This window comes from Centruroides vittatus, unplaced genomic scaffold (genome assembly GCF_030686945.1).
Source record: "Centruroides vittatus isolate TY-2023 unplaced genomic scaffold, ASM3068694v2 scaffold_464, whole genome shotgun sequence".
Taxonomy (NCBI): Eukaryota; Metazoa; Arthropoda; class Arachnida; order Scorpiones; family Buthidae; genus Centruroides; species Centruroides vittatus.
Window position 1 is genome coordinate 121,378 of NW_027122710.1, and position 21,447 is coordinate 142,824.

A 21,447-nucleotide genomic window follows, 5' to 3' on the forward strand; every position below is an offset into this window, starting at 1 on the left:
ATTAGAAATATTTCTAAAGATTTTTGAATATTAAGAAATTAAATAAAACTATCACAAATTAACCAAGCTTGGAATGTGCAGCATCATCATTACAGTTATCAATAAAATACTGTAATGATATTTTTCAGAAATAAATAATGAATGTATATATAAAAAACACTATATATGGAAAAACTACCACTGCATCTTCCACCAGTCACTTGTCCACTTGTCAAAATAAAGATCATGTTCGATTCAATTATTCAATGGAGAGTTCGTTTTGTCGATGAGCTTCGTCCAAAATCTTTCTGGCGCCTCGACGTACAAGTCTGTCGGCCAGGGCAATGCCCAACTGTTCGGCCAGGTGCGACAGTTCCTCCAATATTCCTAGATTTACGATTCCACAGTGTTCTTTAAGTTTCTCTTCAGTGTTCTGAAATACAAATTAATCAATATTGACTAAACTCCCCTGAAAAATTCTGTTCTTACTTTTTAAACCTTTTTTTTTCTCAAGAATGGATATGATAAAAGAAAGTATAATTTTTAATACAGTAAAATTTTAACTTAAAAACACTGCTTTTCTAGTAAAGTTAAAATTGTGTCACAACTGGGCACCGAAAACGTGATGGGTTCTTGCTTTGCAGATTAAAAATGCATTTGGATTAGAAAATTCATGATTTCAAATGTTAAGTTACCAAGAAATTGTTTCATGAAACAAAGCTTGAATTCTTTGAAGAAGCTTTTGTAGTGTCCATTATTTATTTAAAATACAACAAACAATCTCACATGGACAAAAATAGCCACCCCAATAGATAAATTTATGAGATCCCATATATAGGGATGTCCCAATACTGCTAATACCAATACCATCTCACTACTTTCCTTTGATACTTACTGATACTTTTCCTTGGGTATTGGATCTAGTATTGTTACATTCTTCACAGACAGGTAAGATCCAGCCGAAATGGAATTTTACACTATTTTTGGTTAAATTAAACTTAAATAATAATGACCAAAAATCAAATATATTTTATATTATGTCAAATTTCATTTCCACAATCTATATATTCTTAGAGTTCAGACTGCTATTTATATATAAATATTATGCAGTCCTTTTCTTTATTAATCAGCTCGGACCATCTGTGATGTTTAAAATGAGTGACAATTTGTATATACTTGTTTGCACTGACATTTGTAATATTTTAACACAGGAAAGAACTTTTGACAAAAAAACATTGTTTATCTCATCATCAACGATTTCTTATATATCCTTATCCAGTGTATAGTAGTGCCCATTGAGCCCACCCATTAACACAACTGTAGATCTGGGTGTTCTTATGATGTCATGAGTGTAAACTGCAGCACTGACCGACACACTGACTTCTGAACCAGATAGCTGGGATTCAATTCCCTGGAGTAAGCAACAAAATATTAATTGCTGCCCATTCAGCCTTCATTGCAATGATTACAGTACACATATCCCTCTTTTTACACAGTCCATTTTACACAATTTTGAAATAATGCAGTCAACAAAAGAAAACTAATTATTTTTAAATTGATTTTTTACAGGGGAAAACAGTTTATCATTGAAAATTTTTAAATTTATTAAAATTGTTAAAAAAAAACAAAAATTAACTATTAATTTTAAGTACAATAGTATATATTTGTACTGTACATACATCAGAGAATGCAGTGTGTCAATTTTATGTTTCCTTTACTATCTTGTATTTTCTATATTTACATACAAATAATGCTAACAATAAACGATGCCAGAATGAAGCTCATGCTTCTTTTGTAAATTGCTCACTTTTTCATCCATCAAAGTTATACAGGATGCATGTACTGTACTTTTTTACATGTCGTTCTTTGAAACCTACATTCAGTTTATATATAGAAAAAGCAACTACAGGTTGCTTTTTCTTCAAGGTTGCCTTATGTCAATAATTGGTTCCAGGAGAGCGATGTAAGTCAAATTTACTTGTGTAGTTATAACATAAGTCAAAATTATGGTGGAAAACGCCAATAACGAGCACTTAAAGACAGCTAAATAAGACGACAACACAGAAACAAGATGTTTTCATGTTTCGTTCTCTAGGATTTATGATGATTATATTAACATTTACTGTAAATGAACATATTTTATGCTTTTCTAGTGACTTCAATATTTGTGGCGGACGGATGTAAAGTCAAATAAAATGACTTAAACTTGATTTTTATTTTTCCATATACATTTTTGACAAACAACATATAATCGAGAACGACGTAACTCGAGGTATACCTGTAATAGATTTGAAAATAATGTCCCTTTAATCCAAAAAAACCTTTGTAGATGGTCTAACAGCATTTCCAGTTAGAAAATTACGACTTTATTTCACAAATTGAACTCATATTATACATCAGGTTATACAAATGCATTTTGGGTTGGTGTAAGTTTACAACACCTCGAGTGCTGTTTGAAAAAACGTTATTATAATTAGGGACACATTACTCAAATATCGCAAAAAGATTTTTTACACAACAAACGCTTACATATCATATAAGGACACAAATTAAAAATTCTATTTCTACATTTGTATCTTCCATAGATCTACATAACAATGCACTATATTAATTATGATGGTTTAAAACACAAATAATTCCATAAAATTTAATGGTATAAAACATACAGTACTTCACTTGGAATTTAATATATGTTTTATACCATTAAATTTTATGGAATTACAGTACAGCGTCGTTTATCCAAAAGCTGGTTAATCGAAAGCTTTCCAGTCGGACTGTGTTGTGCCGAATCGAACATTTTTGATACTAGATTAACTTCTAAAGAAAAATATAAAAACAAAATAAATATATTGTATAATTTTTTTGTTTGTACAAAATAAAGAAATAATTTTTAACGATACAATAGCCTCGATTATTATTATAAAAATTTTCATTAGGCTTAAAATCGACGAAAATTCAACACAAAGTGACACGCAATGGAGAAAAATTTCAACATCGGATAGGTTAATATATTTTTTCATACATAATCGGTTATCCGAACAACCCCAGTCCCCAACTGATTTGGATAAACGACGCTCTACTGTATTTGTGTTTTAAACAATCATAACAATGCACTATATTACATATAAATTATGTAGATCTATGGAAGATACAAATGTAGAAATAGAATTTTTAATTTGTGTCCTTATATGATATGTAAGTGTTTGTTGCATAAAAAATCTTTTTGCAATATTTGAGTAATGTCGTGTCCCTAATTATAATGATGTTTTTTCAAACAGCACTGAAGAGGGGTTGTAAACTTACACCAACCCGAGATGCATTTGTATAATCTGATGTATAATATGAGTTCAATTTGTGAAATAAAATTGTAATTTTCCAACTGGAAATGCTGTTAGACCGTCTACCAAAAAAAGATTTTTTGGATTAAAGGGACATATATAGAAATTGAATAAACGGCAACCATATTACATTAAGCTATTAGTTGCTTTATGATAACAATGAAATAATTTTTTCCATCATGTTAAGACAGCAAAAAGGAGTGGCAATACACAAGAGCTATCTTGTATTAACATATGCAAAATAGAAGCAAACCAGAGAAGTAAGTGTATTTGTAAGTGAATATTTGAAGAACATAGTCAATATGTTTAGATGTGTCAGGCAGGCCTAAATGAGATCAACTTCAGGAGTGTGGTGAATGGTAGAGGTGATAATTTCCTAAAAAAATATTTTAGCAGTTTCATTGTTAAGTTTATTTAATAAAGGAGAAGCTGATGCCCATATAGATAAGACAGTCAATTAAGGACTAAATATTGGCAAAAAATATAGCACATAATGTGTTCTTGTTTGTAGAATGCTAATGCCCAACTTCAAAACCATTTCAAAGAATGAAAATTATCAATATGCAGTTTGAAGGCAAGTTTCAAATCAAATATAAAGTCAAGATCCAGGATGAAGTTAATAATTTGTAAAGGTTCATTTTTGATAGCCAATGAAATAAGGTATGTATATTGAGCTGGCTTGGTATGTAAATAAGGTGAGATGTAGGCAAGTAAAAATACATCAATCATTGTTGTCATGGGCAAAATGTGTGATTTATCAGATTTGCAAAATGGAATGATCAGTTTTTGGGCCAAGAGTAGCAGTATTTCTGAAACTTCACAGTTTGAACTGTCCACATGCTGCTATGGTTAAAGTGTACCATGACTGATCAAACAGCATGGAAGAAACTACAGAGCACCAAATGTCATTGATATGAGAGGTATGTGAGGGCTGACCAACCCACTACAGTTGAGGAACTCACCACTGAAATAAATCAAGGGGTTACCAGACATATGTCTAAAACAACAATACAGCAAACCTTACTACGTGCAGAGCTCTGAAGCAGAAAGACAATCATTGCACTCATGCTAATGAAGGTGCATTGGTAGAAATGGCTTCAGCTTACACAGAACACCAGAATTGGATTTCTTCTGAATGTCAAAAGGTTGCCTTTTCTGATGAATCATGCTTTCTGCTCCATCAAATGGATGGATATTGATGTGTAAGGTGAGAAACTTCTGAGAAGTAACATTCTGCAACCATTGCTGGAAGAACACAATCTGGTAGTAGAAACAGCATCATGGTCTGGGAATGTTTTCTTGGCATTGTCTGTGCCCACTTGTAACCTCTGGACAGCACTCTCAACTAAATTGGGTATGTATGTATCCTCGCAGATCAAATACACTCATATATGTTGACTGTTTTTTCCGGGATGGATGGGATCTTCCATTATGACAATGCAACAGAATTGTCAGGAATGACTGGAGGAGCATGACCTAAATCATTCAAATCTTTCTGGTATTTAAGTTCATGCATGAATGTCAATTTGTAGCATTGTCTGCCAATGGTTAAAATTGCTAATGTCATCAGCATAAGCTGATGCTCACTTATATCTTCTTCCTTCATTAATACTTGTTAATGAAGGAAAACAATATAAGTGAGAGTGATTTATTTATGCATGCAATAAAAAACAGATTGCTAAAAATTGAGCTTTGGAGAATGCCAATTAGCAGTAAGAATTGTCTGGGAAAAAAAAACTGAATTTTTATTTCAGTTTTTCTCTTCAACTTCTGATTTAATTCTTATTTTTATACAGTATGAAGTATCTGTCTGGTGAAACCATGTCTCGTTCTATAATTTAGGCTTAGTAAACACACAACACTAGTGTTTACTAAGCCAGTATGAAGTAATTGAATTGGTGAGATTCAAAAGGGGATAAGTCAAACTTTCAGTGAAACACATGTTAGGGTATATTTTGAATATACAGTACAAATGTTCCTCTTTCAGAACAAAATCTGAAGGTACAATCTATATGTAAAGTTCAACTGTATTGAATTGTTATTTTCTGCATTATAGATGAAATCGGGACAGGTCCCATGCTTATCCCATTTAGAAAATCACAAAACCTAGTTTAGTAACAGGGATTTTTAATATGCTAGGCAAATTGTCATAAAATCTGACTGGATTTATGTTCTGGCAGAGTACAAAGATCTTATGAAACAAGCAGGAAGTAAAAAAAAATCTCTCTGATTTTAAGATAGATATATTTTGTGAAGTCACCATCTATGGATTCAAACAAAAGTGGCCAACTTCGAAAATTTATTAGTAAGTTAATAAAGTGAGAAATATCGAAATTTTTAATCTTACTTCTTTCTTGTATTGTAAAATACATCCTTCTTCACAAATAAGAGAATCTGATCCATTTAAACTAAACACACCACCTTTAAGGTTCAACTGAAAAGACATTATAAATCATTTATTCATAGCCAGAAATTAAGAATTAAGTCTAAAAATATTTCTTTTTACTTTTAATTTTTATATATAAAATATTAAATTAAAATAATTTACTTTGCAATTCTCTAATTGTGAATAAACTGCTATTGGAACACTGCAGCCACCTCCTAAACTTTTCATGAAAGACCTTTCAGCAATACATTGCAAAGCAGTGTCTCTATCCGTCAAGACAGAAACCATCCGTAAGGTGTTTATGTCATCTTTTCGACATTCTACAGCCAAAGCTCCCTGTCCGACGGCATGCATACATTCCTTGTGGTCAAGTATCTACACAATAAGAATTTATTGTTATATTTTGTCAGTCATTACATGACTCATATAACATTAAAAATGGAGATACCTAACAATTAAATTCACATTTAATTGTTAAACTTAACTTTAATATAGAAATGAGATAAGTTCCTTGTTTAACAACCAATTCACTTGATGACAGTCATAGGAATGGAACTCTGTCGTTAAGTGAGAAGTGACTGTATTTTTACTAAGAAGAAACACTAATGTATAGAATTTTGTGACTTGTTCATGTCAAACGATGCAAAACAATATAAAAATTACTTTTAATAAATGTATTGTTAAGAGGTTTTTTGGGATTTTTATTCACATCATATTCAGTTTGATGTGAGATTGAAAGAGAAGAATTGAAGAGAAGTCAGAGAGAGATTTATTTCACAATGGATTTTTATTTAGTTAAAATTCAATTGTAATGTAAAAAATTAAAACATTTCAAAATTTCTATCTCACAATACATAAATAAGAATTTTGCATTGAAGTTTATGTATTTCTTCAATAATATTAATAAATTCTATATCAAAATTACTTTTATTTTTTCCATTAATTTATTAAAAAAAATTGTAAAAAGTAATAAACTTTATACTATGAAAGATCAAAAATCAAAAATTTGGATTCTGCTGCCAAAAAATAGAAATTAATCTTTTAAATGATAACTTCATTATTAATATTTTAACATTCATTCAGATTTTGTACTATTTTAATTTGAAAATTATGATTAGGGTATTTTTTTGTTTGAATATGAGTGATTCTGTAAATTATATTTTGAATCTTTGAATTCCTATATTCCTTGTGAAATGCTCACTTAAAGTTAGAACACCTAAACTTGAATTATAGCATATTTGGAGTTTACAGTATAGCCCCAATTAGTTTGGATTTTCAAAATTTCACTATTTTTAAATTAGATTTGGGAAGGAAAAAGAAAAATTCATAAAATAGAAATGACTAATAAATTTCAAATTAGTTTATCAATGACAATGAAAATTTCAATAAACAAAGATTTTAACTAAATAAAAATCCATTGTGAAGTAAATCAATCATAATGGAAATTTTAAAATGTTTTAATTTTTTACAATAAGACAAAACACAAGTGAATTTTACAAACCTGAGATATACGATTAGAAAAACCCATTCTACTGATTCCGGCGACGGCCAAAATTAAACCGTCATACAATTGCTCTTCGTCTAATTTACGTAATCTTGTATTTAAATTACCTCTCTACAAAAAGCTAATTAAGGAATATATTATAATATCTACTATTACATAGTTATTAGAAGTAAAAATTGAAGTTTAGGATTACATATAACTAAGTATATCAAAATATAATTTAAAATCATCATGAGGATACAACACTTTTAAATTTCAAATGTGGATAACTAGACTGTAGTTGGGCTCTTCTTCGTAATGAACTGGTTCCTATTAAGCTACAATTTAATTCAAATAAAAAGAAAATTATAATGTTGAATATATTTTAAAAATTAGACTGCATTATTTTATTAATTAATGATATACAGAATTTATGAAAAAGAAAGAATAAAATGCTTTTACATCTTATAAAACCACAAAACTTAAATAAAAAATAAATAATGGTATTCCAGAGTAATAAACTTGTAATCCAAATGCTTTTTTCTTTTTTTGAGGAAATTTTGCCCTAAAAATTTGAAATTTTCTTGGAACTTGAACACAAAGATTGTCATACTGTACCGCATTCAATGGCAATATGGTAAGCAGGACGTGACTGTGTTGCCAGATTGTAGTCCAAAATAAAAATTAACCCAACAATTAAAGCCATTACTTTTCTAAATGCCCATTGCATAGAAACATTAACCCCTACATGGTAGCCTATGCTACATATAATAATTGTAATACTGTTGTAAGGAGTCAAAGTTCAATCATTATTTTAGTTTTGGGCATTATTTTTATTTGTTATTTTCTTTTTGAGGATGTTTTTATGTTTTAAGGATGGAAACTCCCAAAAACCCCAAAATATACTAAATTCAAAATGAAAACAAAGGAATATTTATTTACATAAGTGACTGATCCCATAACACTTCAATATGTAAATAGGGTAGTGCAGAATTACACTTGTAAACAGATAAAAGATGACACACCTGTTCAATGGTGTGGTGTAACTCCTGAAAGCAAAGTTCTTTTGAACAGAATTGTCTGGCATTCTTTATGGTGAAGCGATTTACTTGTAGAGGCATATTTCTTGCTTTTGAATTTATTTGACATAGAGATTTAATTAATTGTCTCAAAGCTGGGAAAATATTTCTTTTATTGATTGAATTTTTTGTTTGTACATAATTGGTCTTGACTAGTTTTGAATAATTGAAATATATATATTTATTACTAACTTCTTGTTTATAATCATTGTTGTTACACTGTTGATCTGAGTTTGGGTCACACACTGAATGAACCCAACAGTGCTCAACAAAGGCCCTCATTCTAATAGTATTCTTGTATAACTTTTTCCCACTTGCCATTTTTTAAACAACATCCCTGTGCATCGCCATGGTGCCTAAGAAAAGTGTTGGGGCTATGAAACAAAGAAATCTTGAGTGACAACTAAAGTAAAAAAGGAACTCATTGATAAGCATGAGAGCATTGTAACTTCATTTACTTTAGAGTGCATGTGTGCATGCACTAAAGTAAATGAAGTTACAATGTAGTATTTTCACTTTTAAAAAGTAAATAATGCAATAATGTTTTATGCATTAATTAGAACATTTACTTCTGTTATTTTAGCTCAAATTATGATTTTTTTAAATGAGCGTTTTTGGGGTTTGGGAATGGATTAATTCACTTTACATTATTCCTTATATAAAAAATTGCTTTGTAACTCTAATGCCCTCTAGGAACAAACTGAATTCTAGTTCTGAGGTAAACCATTATAATTTTCCATTGAAAACTGTTTTATAATTAGTTCAAAAATTGTAATTTTTTTATGGTAACATTCACACACAGTCATAATTTCTATATCACTTTTTGGCAAATACATAGATCTAATAAAACAGTTTTTCCAATTGAAGTTTCGGAACTAAAATGATCTTATGAGTGACATACGAACATTTACTTAGATTATGACATTAAAAATAATATGAATTAAAAAGTGTAAATTCATGATACTACACACTTTCAATTTCAAATGTAGAAAATGTAAAATGATTTTCAGGAAAAGTAAATTTATTTTCAGCTAAAGTTATTACCATTTTAAACAACGATTATTTTTGAATGGTAATTATTTTAGTTTTTGGTTGGATTGCAATTGACTTAATGCTATGAATAAACTGTGCAATTATCAAATAAAAATCAACTGTAGCACACACACACACACATATATATGTATAGAGGGAAGGGATGTGTTTCATAAAAAATTGGAAATGCTAATAACAAATAAAATCACCATTAAGTCCAACCCTACTCAAGATGTGACACACGACCCCCTCTATTTCCCCATCTTGTTAATCTTCAACCACAAAAATTTGATACCATCAAATCCCCTTCATACAGAAACCTTCTTGCAAAATTTCTGAAATCTTTGACAAAAAGCCCAGCCCAAACTTCAAAGAGGATGAACAAAATCGTGCCCCACACATACAGAGAAAACCCAAATTTTTTTACATTTCTCAATGTTTCAAGGAGTCCAAAAATGTAAAAATCTTGGGGAGTCTTTTTTGACTGATTTCTATACTTTCCCTCTGTTTTATATATAACAGAGATGGCAAAGTAAACGACAGAATGAGGATCTAGTCCATGTGTCTCACAGAATAATGATCTTACCAATCTTGAAGTCAGTTTAGCAAATAATAATATTTATAAAAATGTATTAATATTATATTAAGACCCTATTGTATTTATTAAAAAATTATTAAAGGATTATTTGCAGAAATTTAATTACCTTCCTGCAGGAAGAGAACTTAATGTATGATTACTGTGCTTTTCATGTAAAATAACAGCATCACTTGGATCTTCCCTCCTGAAATTACACACAAATTGTAATTAATTACTTCTAGAAGCCAAAAAATTTTAATATTACAAAGGAAAATTCAAAATGCATTTTGCAGATTTGGCTCAGCCTTTACAAGGTTATTCTGGGGGTTAAATAGTATCTTCTAAAACATAGGTTCCACTTGTGTTTTATTCAAGAAAATTACAATTTTATTTCTCACTAGAAACTACAAAGATTTTTCAAGTTCTGGCATAAAAATTTCTAAGTTTTTACTTATTATCAAGGAAATTTGTAAATATACCAAATGTCTGCTAGATTAAAATCAGGCTACTTTACTGCTATTATTTTTAATTAAATTCTAAATAATTTGGTACTAGAGGTAGGCATTAGGCACCATCTAATTCTAAATTATTTATTAAATATTAATTTAATTATAATTATTAAATTTAATAAGAGCTTGCATCTAATGCCTACATCTAGTACCAAATTATTTAGAATTTAATTAAAAATAATAATGGTAAAGTATCCTAATTAATCCTGCAGTCATTTATATACAAATTTTTAAACTTACCACTAAAACTATTTTTTGTTATCTATTAATCAGAAAATTATATCAATAAATAAAAGTTACAATAGTAATTATATGAAAATGACAAAACAAAGTTGTCACATATAAAAGTTAAATATTAGAAAAGCAATACTACTAATAAATAAATTGTGAGTACAATTAATAAAAATTCTAGTTTTATTGTTTATGACATTAAAAATGGATATGTTAAAATAATACATGTATAACTTGAATATTTGTAATTAATAATAATTTATTTAGTGCTATTTGCAAGCTGTTTTTTTTTCCCAATATCAACATGAATGAAAAGCTAGCATATAACTGAAGTAAGAAATGTCAACAATTTAAAACTTTAACACAACACAAATAAAACCTCAACACAAATAAAAAGAAATTCCAAAGCTAAAACAAAGTAAACAAGTAAAAACCAATAAATTATTCTTACTATTTTTTATATTTTTTTATATTATAAAAAAAAAAATGAAGTGAGACTTCAAGACACACCATTCATAATGATGATAACCCAATAAAAGAAAGATCTGCAAGAGATATTCAGATGGTAAAGAAAAGTGCAAAAGTAAAAATAAGTAATGAGTACTTGCAATAGTCTTGTCTGAAAATCCTAGTCTTGATCTGATAGCATTTGGGAAATTACTGATTCCCCAAATGTTATCTGATCAAGACAGATGACACAGTTTATTTATTAATAGATATACCTTAGACAATTCTTAATTAATTTTGTTAATAATAAAAGAGCTTTCATAGATCATTGATTACTGTTTACTGATATTAAACAGTAATCAACAACTGATTGAGCATTTGTAAAAATTAAAATCTTAAAATAGATTTACATGATAATACACAGTAAAAGTTTCACATGTTGCCTGGTGAGTGACAACTGTTTTAACTACCGCAGAGCAAAAATTATTAATAGTAATCATCAGAAATGAGCCCAAGATTGGAAATGGATTGAACATATTGTGTAATCAACTAAAAATGCTGGCAATGGAGATTACAAATAAGGGAAAAACTTAAAATAAATTCTAATAAAAATGTTAAGATTATATTTTTTTAATAAACAAAAGGAGAATTTCTAAGTCTGAGTGTAGTAGCAAAAGGTTGCGATGAATAAGTTTAATTTCATATAAATTATTGTAGTGTGAGCAAATAATTAAAATGATAACATTTAATATATTGCTGGTTGAGCAAATAATTAAAATGATAACATCTAATATATTGCTGGTCAAAAAAAATAACCTGTGGCTAATGATTGAATCATTAGCCACATGTTATTTTTTTTACCAGCATTTTTGTTACCAGCATTTTTTTACCAGCATTTTTACATGCATTCATCCTCAACATTCATCCTGTGGCTAATGATTGTATCATTAGCCACAGGATGAATGTTGAGGATGAATGCATGAAAAGACAACTTAAAATGCCTATTTACCTGAATATAATACCTTATTTCTATAACAATAGTTTAGTCCATGTAGTATTCTATAAACTTTTTGTTTCAAAATTTCATGTTGTGTCCACAGATTATACAGTGAGACCATTCACACATTTCTTCTAATTTTTTGTATAGCTACATGGTGCTGAAGTGCTGCTGAGTAAAAATTTTCAGACAAGAAATCTGAAACATGTTCATGTGAACTTTTTTGTTCAGAATCACTCATGCTATCTTCTCCTGGAATATTGCAGATTCCTCCTGAATCCATACTGTATGGAAACTATCTGGATCATTGTGAACAAATGAATGTAGATGTCCTGCTGTCAGCTGTGTGTGCAGTAAGTAAAAGCACCTGAGCAACTCCATAGAAATCAGTTGTGACTATGGCTGTGTTTAGCTTATAGAGAACATTGGTGATGACAATTTTACTGTATCAGCAACAGAAAATCCTTAAGAGACTTACTCTCATTAACATGTGACCAGTTATTGGAACCAGTGTTGTCATCTTGTAGAATTTTTCATAATTTGGGATTCTTTATTTTTTGGGGAATTTTTGTATTTCCAATCAATTGGAGATTTTTATGATTATTTGTTACTCGGTGAGTATAGATGCTGTTTTATGACAAGGTCCAAAATGCTGAAATTAAACTGTTAACCCTTTCCTGGCCAGGGTACCGATCTATCGTTACCCTAATTGTTTCGCAAAATGGCCAGGGTACCGATTCATCGTTACCCTGTTAACAATCGATTTTTATAAAATTTATCGACAACAGATGTCAGCACTTGACGGTATCGTCTTGTTTATCGTCTGTTTCACATATTTTTGTCCAGGTGGTGTTTTGTCAACTTAAAAAAATTTAATTATCGGTGTTTTTTTTTCTTAATTTTTCATTTTCTGATTATTTTTTATTTCATTTTTAGCATATTCATGCAATAATAATACTATAATAAGTTCATTAATGCTATAATAAGTTTATTCAGCTATAATATGTTAATGCATTATAAATATTCAAGTTATGACCTTCAGTTCTGATATTTTATATATTTTTTTAATTTTTAATTTTTTTTTAAATCTAAAATATCAGCAAATGTTACATCTATTGCTACTGGTAATCATATGTTTATTACGAAAATATATAATCTTGTTTGATATAAAATGAATAAAGTATATTAGTTCATTATATTAGTTGAAAGCAGAATAAAGTTCAGATTTCAAACAAATGTTTGATATAATGTGCGATTATTTAACAACGAATAAACGTACATGCATAAATGTTATATCAAATTGTACAGAACAATATTGTACATGGTATTGGCTCAGTGACAATAAGAATGAAGTAACCAGACAATGTTAATTTTGACAAATAGTAACAAATTTTCAAGTCTGAATGTCAGTTATCATATATTATTATTTTTTTTTCTCATAAATTTTTCAAATAAACTTTATTGTAAAATGTTGTATTTAAAATTAACTATATTGATAAATATATGTGATTTTTTTCATATGAATAAAATAATAATTTAATTTTAGTGAATTTTTAAAATAATATTGCCTGATTCGCCTATTTTGACCTTGGCCGTTTTACAAAATAAGGGGGCGTGGCAAACGGCAGGCTAAGGGTTAATGAATTTCTACTGTTAGTGAACAAGATGAGATTCAAGATTGAAGAAGCTAATGAAAGGAATATGTTATTAATAGACTCATCTCAATGAGATATCTTGGAAACACTCATAATTCCAGCCATGTAATATGAATGTAAAGTGATTTGAAATAAAAGTGTTATTGGTATCAAAGAAAAATATTTAAATTTTTTTTGTGCATAGTTTGCCCTCTTATACAGTTCCTACAACCCAATGAGACATGACTTTTTAATAGTCTGCAGTCTGTTGTCACAGTAATAGGGTAATAAACTTAATTACAGTAGATCAATTTAACATATTTACAATGCATAGCCATTTACATCAATCTCAAATTTAAAATATCTGATTTATGTTCCACAAAAGTGATGATGACCAGTAAATGTAGTTGAAAACATTTGTTCATCAATAAATTTTGTGCTATATTTTATAGGTGTTGAGTGTATTGATTAATATTAACTCTTCAAAAAGTGTTAAAATATGTTTCACAAAATAAGAATTCATATAAACAAAATTTCCAGAAATAAATATTGAATATCAAATTGCAGAAATAATTTTAAATATAAATTATTAATCAAAATAAATATCATCTTATATTGGTGATCCATTTTTATAAGTTTTACTTACTTGCAAACTGCTCCTATAACCATTCCTTCAGGAAGAGTGGTCGGTAGATCTTTCAAAGAATGAACAACAAAATCTACTTCTCTATTCTCTAAAGCTATTTCGAGTTCTTTTGTAAATAAACTCTTTTCACCTATCTAAAAAAAATAATTTTTTAATGTTATATAAATTATAGATAAAAAATATTAATAAAATTTATTATGTATCACACATATTTCTATTGTATAAGATAAAATTTAAACTACTGTATATACAGTATTAATATTATAACTATAAACCCAAACAATAATAGAAAAAATCATTTTAACCAAAGTGAATTTTATATTTAAATTCATTTTGATTGATATAATTTCTTGAATGATCTGTGATGAAAATTTCCTGAATCTTTAATAAAATAATGAGTAAGAATAACAAGGAAGGAAGAAGAGGAGGCAGAAGAAGAAGAAGAAGGAGAAGAAGGAGTTAATTTTATCTACAAACATTTTTATTCACTAGATAGAATTACAACACTGGAAAAAATATATACAAAAAGGAAATGACAAGCAATTCCATGTTTTTAAGAAGCTACAGAATTTCTGCATAATACATTTTTTTTTCAAATATAGTTAAAAAACAAACTTATATTTTGTATAAAGTCAGATTAGAAATAAATATGTTTCATTTTTAATTTTATGAATTAATTCAAAAACATAGTTTAATATGAAAAACAGACTTACTTAAAATACCCAAACTCCAGCAGTAACGTGTGATATTAGCACTAGAACTAACATTTTCAGAGTTCTTATGCCTCCATCTTCAGGTTCTGCAATCATATGAATGTAGAACAAAATTTTTGTCAAACATATTATGACGTTTGTTCAGCCAAAAACATTAGTTCTAGTGCTAGTATCACATGTTACTGCTGGAGTTTGGATATTTTAAGTAAGTCTATTGTTTCTCCTGTTAAATAGAGGTTATTTATATTACAGAAATGTACCATTTATAAATTAAAATAAAAAACTAACTATTTTAATTAAATAAGTAACAAATTAAATAATTTGATAAATCTATATCAATTTATCAATTCTGTTATAAATACCTTTCACACAATTAAAAATTTTTGATTTTGTTGATAAGGAATTATCTATTAGAAATCTTTCAAATTTTATCATAATCTAATCAAATCAAAGCAATTATGAAATCATTGTTGTACAAATTTATATGATTTCTATACAAAATATAACCTTTATCTTTTAAACAATGATTTAAAAAACAGCTACATTACTGTAAATAATTAAATTTTTAAAAATCTAAAATTAAATTCTTTAAATGTTCTTTAATTAATAGAAATTACTAGAAGAAAAAAATATACTTTCCAATTAAAAAAATAGTATTTTAATTTATAATTATGTCTTCTATTATATTTAAAACAAAAATTCTTAGATAATTGTTATTCTGAAAACAAATGCAGTTTATATTATAGGAAATACATCTTTTATAAAATGATTATTAATTAATTATTAAGCTAAATTTTTTAAATTTTCATTTTAAATTGTAAAAATATATACAAGATCATTGATGATACTCCATAATATTGAATAATTACAATTAAACTGTTCCATTCAGTTGATATATAAAAGTTTAATTTTAAACAGTATGTATTGTACAATATGATCTTGCATAAGCTTGAGTATGAAGAGGTATCTTAATTTTGAAAGTTTCTATCAAATATGATAAAATTTCTCTGCTTACCCTTCTGATCTATTTTAGAATTCATGACAGAAAAATAGAAATAATTTCATTACATATTTATATTTATATAATAAGAATAGGTACATTATTGATATTGTTAATACATCATCTGTGTACAGGGTCTTCCAAAATAAACTCTACCATTTTAAAACACTGTAATTATGTTCATTATTATCTAAGAAGTATGTGATGTACACCAATTGTTTGAGTAACTGTCTGAATTTCATCTTCTGTCAGCATTCAAATGTCTTGTTGTTATCATCTCTATGAAGCACTGTACGTGACAATGGCGACTGCATAACAGGTGTTTTGTGTTCTGCAGTTTGAAAGTTGAAATCAGTCATCATTGTGCAATATGAGTAATCTGCAGGAGATGTAAATTACAGTAGAGCATTGATTATCCAAATCAATTGGGGACTGGGGTTGTTCGGAAAATCGATTTTTCGGATAACCGATTATGTACGAAAAAACACATTATTAATATAGTATATTAGTATATCCCAATAATAGTATATTAACATATGCCACGTTGAAATTTTTCTCCATTGCATGTTGCTTTGCGTTGAATTTTCGTCGATGTTAAACCTAATGAAAATTTTTATAATAATAATCGTGGCTATTGTATCGTTAAAAATTATTCCTTTATTTTGTACAAACAAAATAAAGATATTGCAAAATATAAAAACAAAAAAAATTATACTTTAGAAGTTAATTTAGTATGAAAAATGTTCGATTCAGCATGACACATGTTCCAACACAGTCCAACTGGGAAGCTTTCGGTTAACTGACATTTCAGTTGATCGGCATTCGGATAATCGACGTTCTACTGTACTCATGTTGCACAATTGCTGTGGGAGGAATGACAACAGATATGCTAGAGCATGCATAGGAAAAATTTAAGTGTTGGTTAGATGTATGCCATGTGACGAGGGACACACATTGAGAAACTATTATGCAATTGTGAAAGTTGGACAATTTTTAAATATTTTAAATGTTCATTACAATAATCTCAGATAATAATTAAAATAATTTAAAATGGTAGCCTATTTTTTTTTTTTTTTTGGAATACCTTGTATTTATTCTCTAATCAGCTTGTAGTATGAATTAAGTTATTAATTTCAGTTTTAAGCTTGTTCATTTTGTAAAAAGTTCTATGTATGTATTTGTTCATTTATCAGTTTACAATTCAATAAATATTTTTCAGTCCAAAACTGTTATATCATGTTTAATGAATTTTACTTTGTAGATGTTATATAAAATGTTTCGACATTTCCATAAAAAAATAAACTAATAAAAAAATTTTTAATTCTTTATAAAATTCAGCTAAGTATGTTACTAAAAAATAGAATGAAAGTATTTGTTTTTCATTATGTTTAAATGACCAGTTACCTCTAATAAATTCTTTGGATTTTCTTTACTTTCTAAATGAAAGTTTCAAAATGAGCTGTCATAGTTTCTACATCCTGTAAATATCTACCTTTTTTTAGAATGAGGTTTATTCTAATATTTGATATCTTCACACACACACACACACACACACAAAGATAAATTTTATGTAATTAACTTTTTCTAAATTATTATTAAAATATATACACATCAATAATTAAGTTATATCTACTACACAAAGCACAATAAACTTTAGTTTAAAACTTTAAAAAATATATATTTTATATATTGATATATGTATATATCATCAAATTTGATTACAGACAAGATTGAATAAAGTTACATAATAAATACATATGATACTATAAAATGTAATATGATATGTCATTAATACATTAAAAATTACTATGTGTATTAATCTTGTTAATGCAAGATTAACTGGACTAAAATTAAAATTTCTTATTAAAAAAACAACAATTATACAAAAATTTATTCCAAGACTGCACTTAAAACAGAAAATGAGAAAAAATTAATTAATATTTAAGAAAAACAGTGAGAACTTCAGCATAATTTTGAACAATTCTAAGAAAAATTGATGTTTTCTTTGTTATTTTTAATTATTATTATTATTTGCCTTGTCATTTTAATATCAAATAATTAAAAACAGAAATTCAAAATTGTTATGTCATATAAAATATTGTAAAAAAATTGTGAAAGATTTAAATTCTTAAAAATAAAGACTGTTTATTGGAAACTTGATAATGGTTGCTCCAGCAGTTTAACTAAGTAACTTAAATTTTTTATTTCAGGGAATTCTATTATAGATCTTATCTATCACATCATACACTAAAACAGTTTAACTATATTAAAAGTATTCGATCTTAAAAATAATGAAAATTATTCCATTAAAACAATTCATCACAAAATTATTGAACACTTTTAGATTAAAAATAATAATAATAAACTAACCCAATATTAATAATTCTATTTTTATTAATACACAATAAATAATTGTATATAGATATTAAATATATCAAAATTCTATTGTGAGTTTAAATTACTGTAAGTAATTTTTAATAAATTAATAATAAATATTTTTATTTAAAAAATATTTAATTTGAAAATTAAATTCTCTTAAAATAATACAAGAGTAAACTAACCTTAGAAAGTGATTTGTCTAAAATCTTATCGCCAACAGTACTCATTGAGATGATTTTAAAAGATTTGTCTGGATAAACAGTACTTAACTCCTTTATAACATAATCTGTTTGAATAAGTGCCAACTGAAATTATATAATAAAATTAAATTAAATTAATTATATCATTATATAATAAAATTATATATTCACAAAAATTCTATCAACTTAATAATGCAATTTTATATTTCATTTTATTATATTTGGTTTAAGCAATAAAATCTATTTAAAAACATGTAGAAAAAACTGTTTTAAACTATTATTTACTTGTTTATTTGAAAATTTAAAAATTACAATAATATAAAAAACATTTCTTATTCTAATTATTAATTAATCATCATTAAAATAATAAATTACAGCAGTTTTATATCTCAATTTTTTCATAGTTTATCTAATTAGTCAAATAACATAATTAACTAAGATAGTACAATATTATCTTTATTATCTAAGAATACTGAACTTAATATTCTATATTTATATTAAAAATATATATTTATTTGTTTATCTCTTGTAAAAATGATCTGAAGTGAAATCATTTAGCTTATGTTACCAATACAATTTAAGTAGGGCATTACTTTTACACTTTTTATATTAAATTTATATCATTGTCTTTCTTTTTTAAATGACAAACATTGAAAATATGTTTGAACTATTTCATCAGTAGATATAAAGTATATATATGCATTATTCTTTCATTTATAGAGTGGATTAGAAGCCAATTAATCATGTTTTGTTTTATGTATACTTTTGAATAAGAATTATAAACTGAGTTTACAGCATTTTTTCTATAAAATTAGTAAAAAATACAACAATAAAAAAATATGATTAAGAACTTAAGTATTTGAATAAGAGTTAATTTAAACCTTACAACAGTTAATTGATTTTTGGGTTTACCTGTACATTTTATTCCAATAACATTATTTTTTTCTCACCTCCACTGATTCTCAAACTATCACTTTATTGCATTGATTATTAAAATATCATGATCATGATCAGCATTTTCCACATTGTTACAATTTATAAAAAACTCTCAATGATTTAGTAGCTCTCAGAGTACAAATGCAAGATAATCTTGAATGAGTTCAAAAAATTAACACTGCCCACTGGGGCTGTTGATAGCTCATACAGGGCCAAGAGTAGAGTAAGCCCTTTTTGGCTTTTAATTTTTGAACAAATGAAGTACATAGAATGTTTTTTTATTAATAAAAAATGGCCTTACAGATTTTACTTTCCATTAATAAAATTAATGTTAATTTCATACAGGATGGAATCAGACAGGCCCCAAGTTTTCTCCAATTCCAGGGAAAAATCCCCAGCTTCCTGAACTCAACAACCTTGCTGCTCAAAGCTGCTTTTGCTTTCCCACCTGCTATATGTTGAAAAATCAAGCTATTGTCCTCAGCCCTTCACCATATTGTCAAAAGTACATTTAATCAATAAATAAATAAATACCAGAATGAAAAAAAAAATCTTAATTTCTATCATTTTGATTTTCTGCAAGATTGAGATGTATAGTACATATATTCTTATACAGAGTTGTGCAAGAACCTCCCAACATCTGACAATGTGGAGAGAGAGACAGAGAGAGAGAGAGAGTAATATAGAAAAGAAGGTGTGACAAACTTCACTAAGGCTCTGAAATATAGATAACAGTAAAATATTTCTTTCATGAACACACCACAAGTAATTGTACTTTATTGTATTGTATTGTATTTTAATATTGTACAAGTAATACAGTAATTGTACTTTGAACTGAGGCGTAAAGTTTGCTCAAAGCTAATCTTAATCAAATATTTCTTCAGCAAAACAGTGTTTTAAATATACTTAATGTTGTATCGCATATTTCAAAACATAATAATCATTAAATTGTTCTTATGTATGATTTTCAATGGCTTTCCGGAACTATTGTTTTCCTTATTTATCGAATTATAAATTATACATTAAAAAGCGAAGATCTTTATTTACTTATTATTTTATAAAAATCAACACAAGTTTATCATATTCACCATTATGTAAGTATAATGGGTATACCGTATAATGTTTTTTAATTACAATACACATAATAATGAATAATATTTAATTTTTAAATATTATGTAATCAAGTGGTTTTTCCTGCAGTATTTTGAAATTGAAATTACCTGACTCTTTCTAGATCCAACTCGAATCACTTCATCTTCCATTTTTATTAATATCCGTCTACGAAAGCACCAATTTAAATCTACTAAATGACAGTTTACCTTTAAGGTAAGTTTAAAATTCAAAATTTAAATAATAAAAAAAATTGACACGTAAATAAAACGGCTTTTAACTGGAAAAGACATACACGTGACTTTATACACGTTTCCATTTTGGAAAACCGCGCCCCCTGCTAAAATTTTATCGTTTGGTGACGAAATATTTATCAATCTGATAAAATAGATAGAGTAAATAAATAAAATGAAGTATTAGTTATTTTTAATTTATATATTTTTTATTGTTAATAAAATTTTAAATATATAATTATTTTTTTTAAATAATATTTTGTTCTATTATTGTAATAATTAAATAATAATTTAACACTTCATACTCGCCGCTTTTTAATGTCAAGCGTACAATCGCTCGCTTGGTGTAATTTATAATTATTACTTTGTACCAGTTTATCATTCATCGGAAAAAGTAATTTTAAAAAATACATTTAAAATTGTATTCTTGATAGAAATTTGAATTTTTTAATGCATTATCTCATCTTTTCACTTTCACAATTCGTTGGCATCAATATTTCTAAATCAAAAAAGTTTCTAAATTATTTAAAATGAAGCA

General features: G+C 27.2%; 1 protein-coding gene across 1 annotated transcript; it reads right to left on the reverse strand.

The window, feature by feature from the left end:
- Positions 1 to 163: 163 nt before the first annotated feature.
- Positions 164 to 21,004, reverse strand: Hmbs (porphobilinogen deaminase-like protein l(3)02640). Its single transcript, XM_067287397.1, has 9 exons — positions 20,787 to 21,004; positions 18,613 to 18,735; positions 14,339 to 14,472; positions 10,002 to 10,079; positions 7,449 to 7,524; positions 7,205 to 7,318; positions 5,866 to 6,078; positions 5,665 to 5,751; positions 164 to 412 (listed from the first exon to the last, which is right to left on the reverse strand). The coding sequence occupies exons 1-9, from the start codon at positions 20,826 to 20,828 to the stop codon at positions 239 to 241; spliced, it is 1,041 nt and encodes a 346-aa protein (XP_067143498.1). The 5' UTR covers positions 20,829 to 21,004; the 3' UTR covers positions 164 to 238.
- Positions 21,005 to 21,447: the final 443 nt, after the last annotated feature.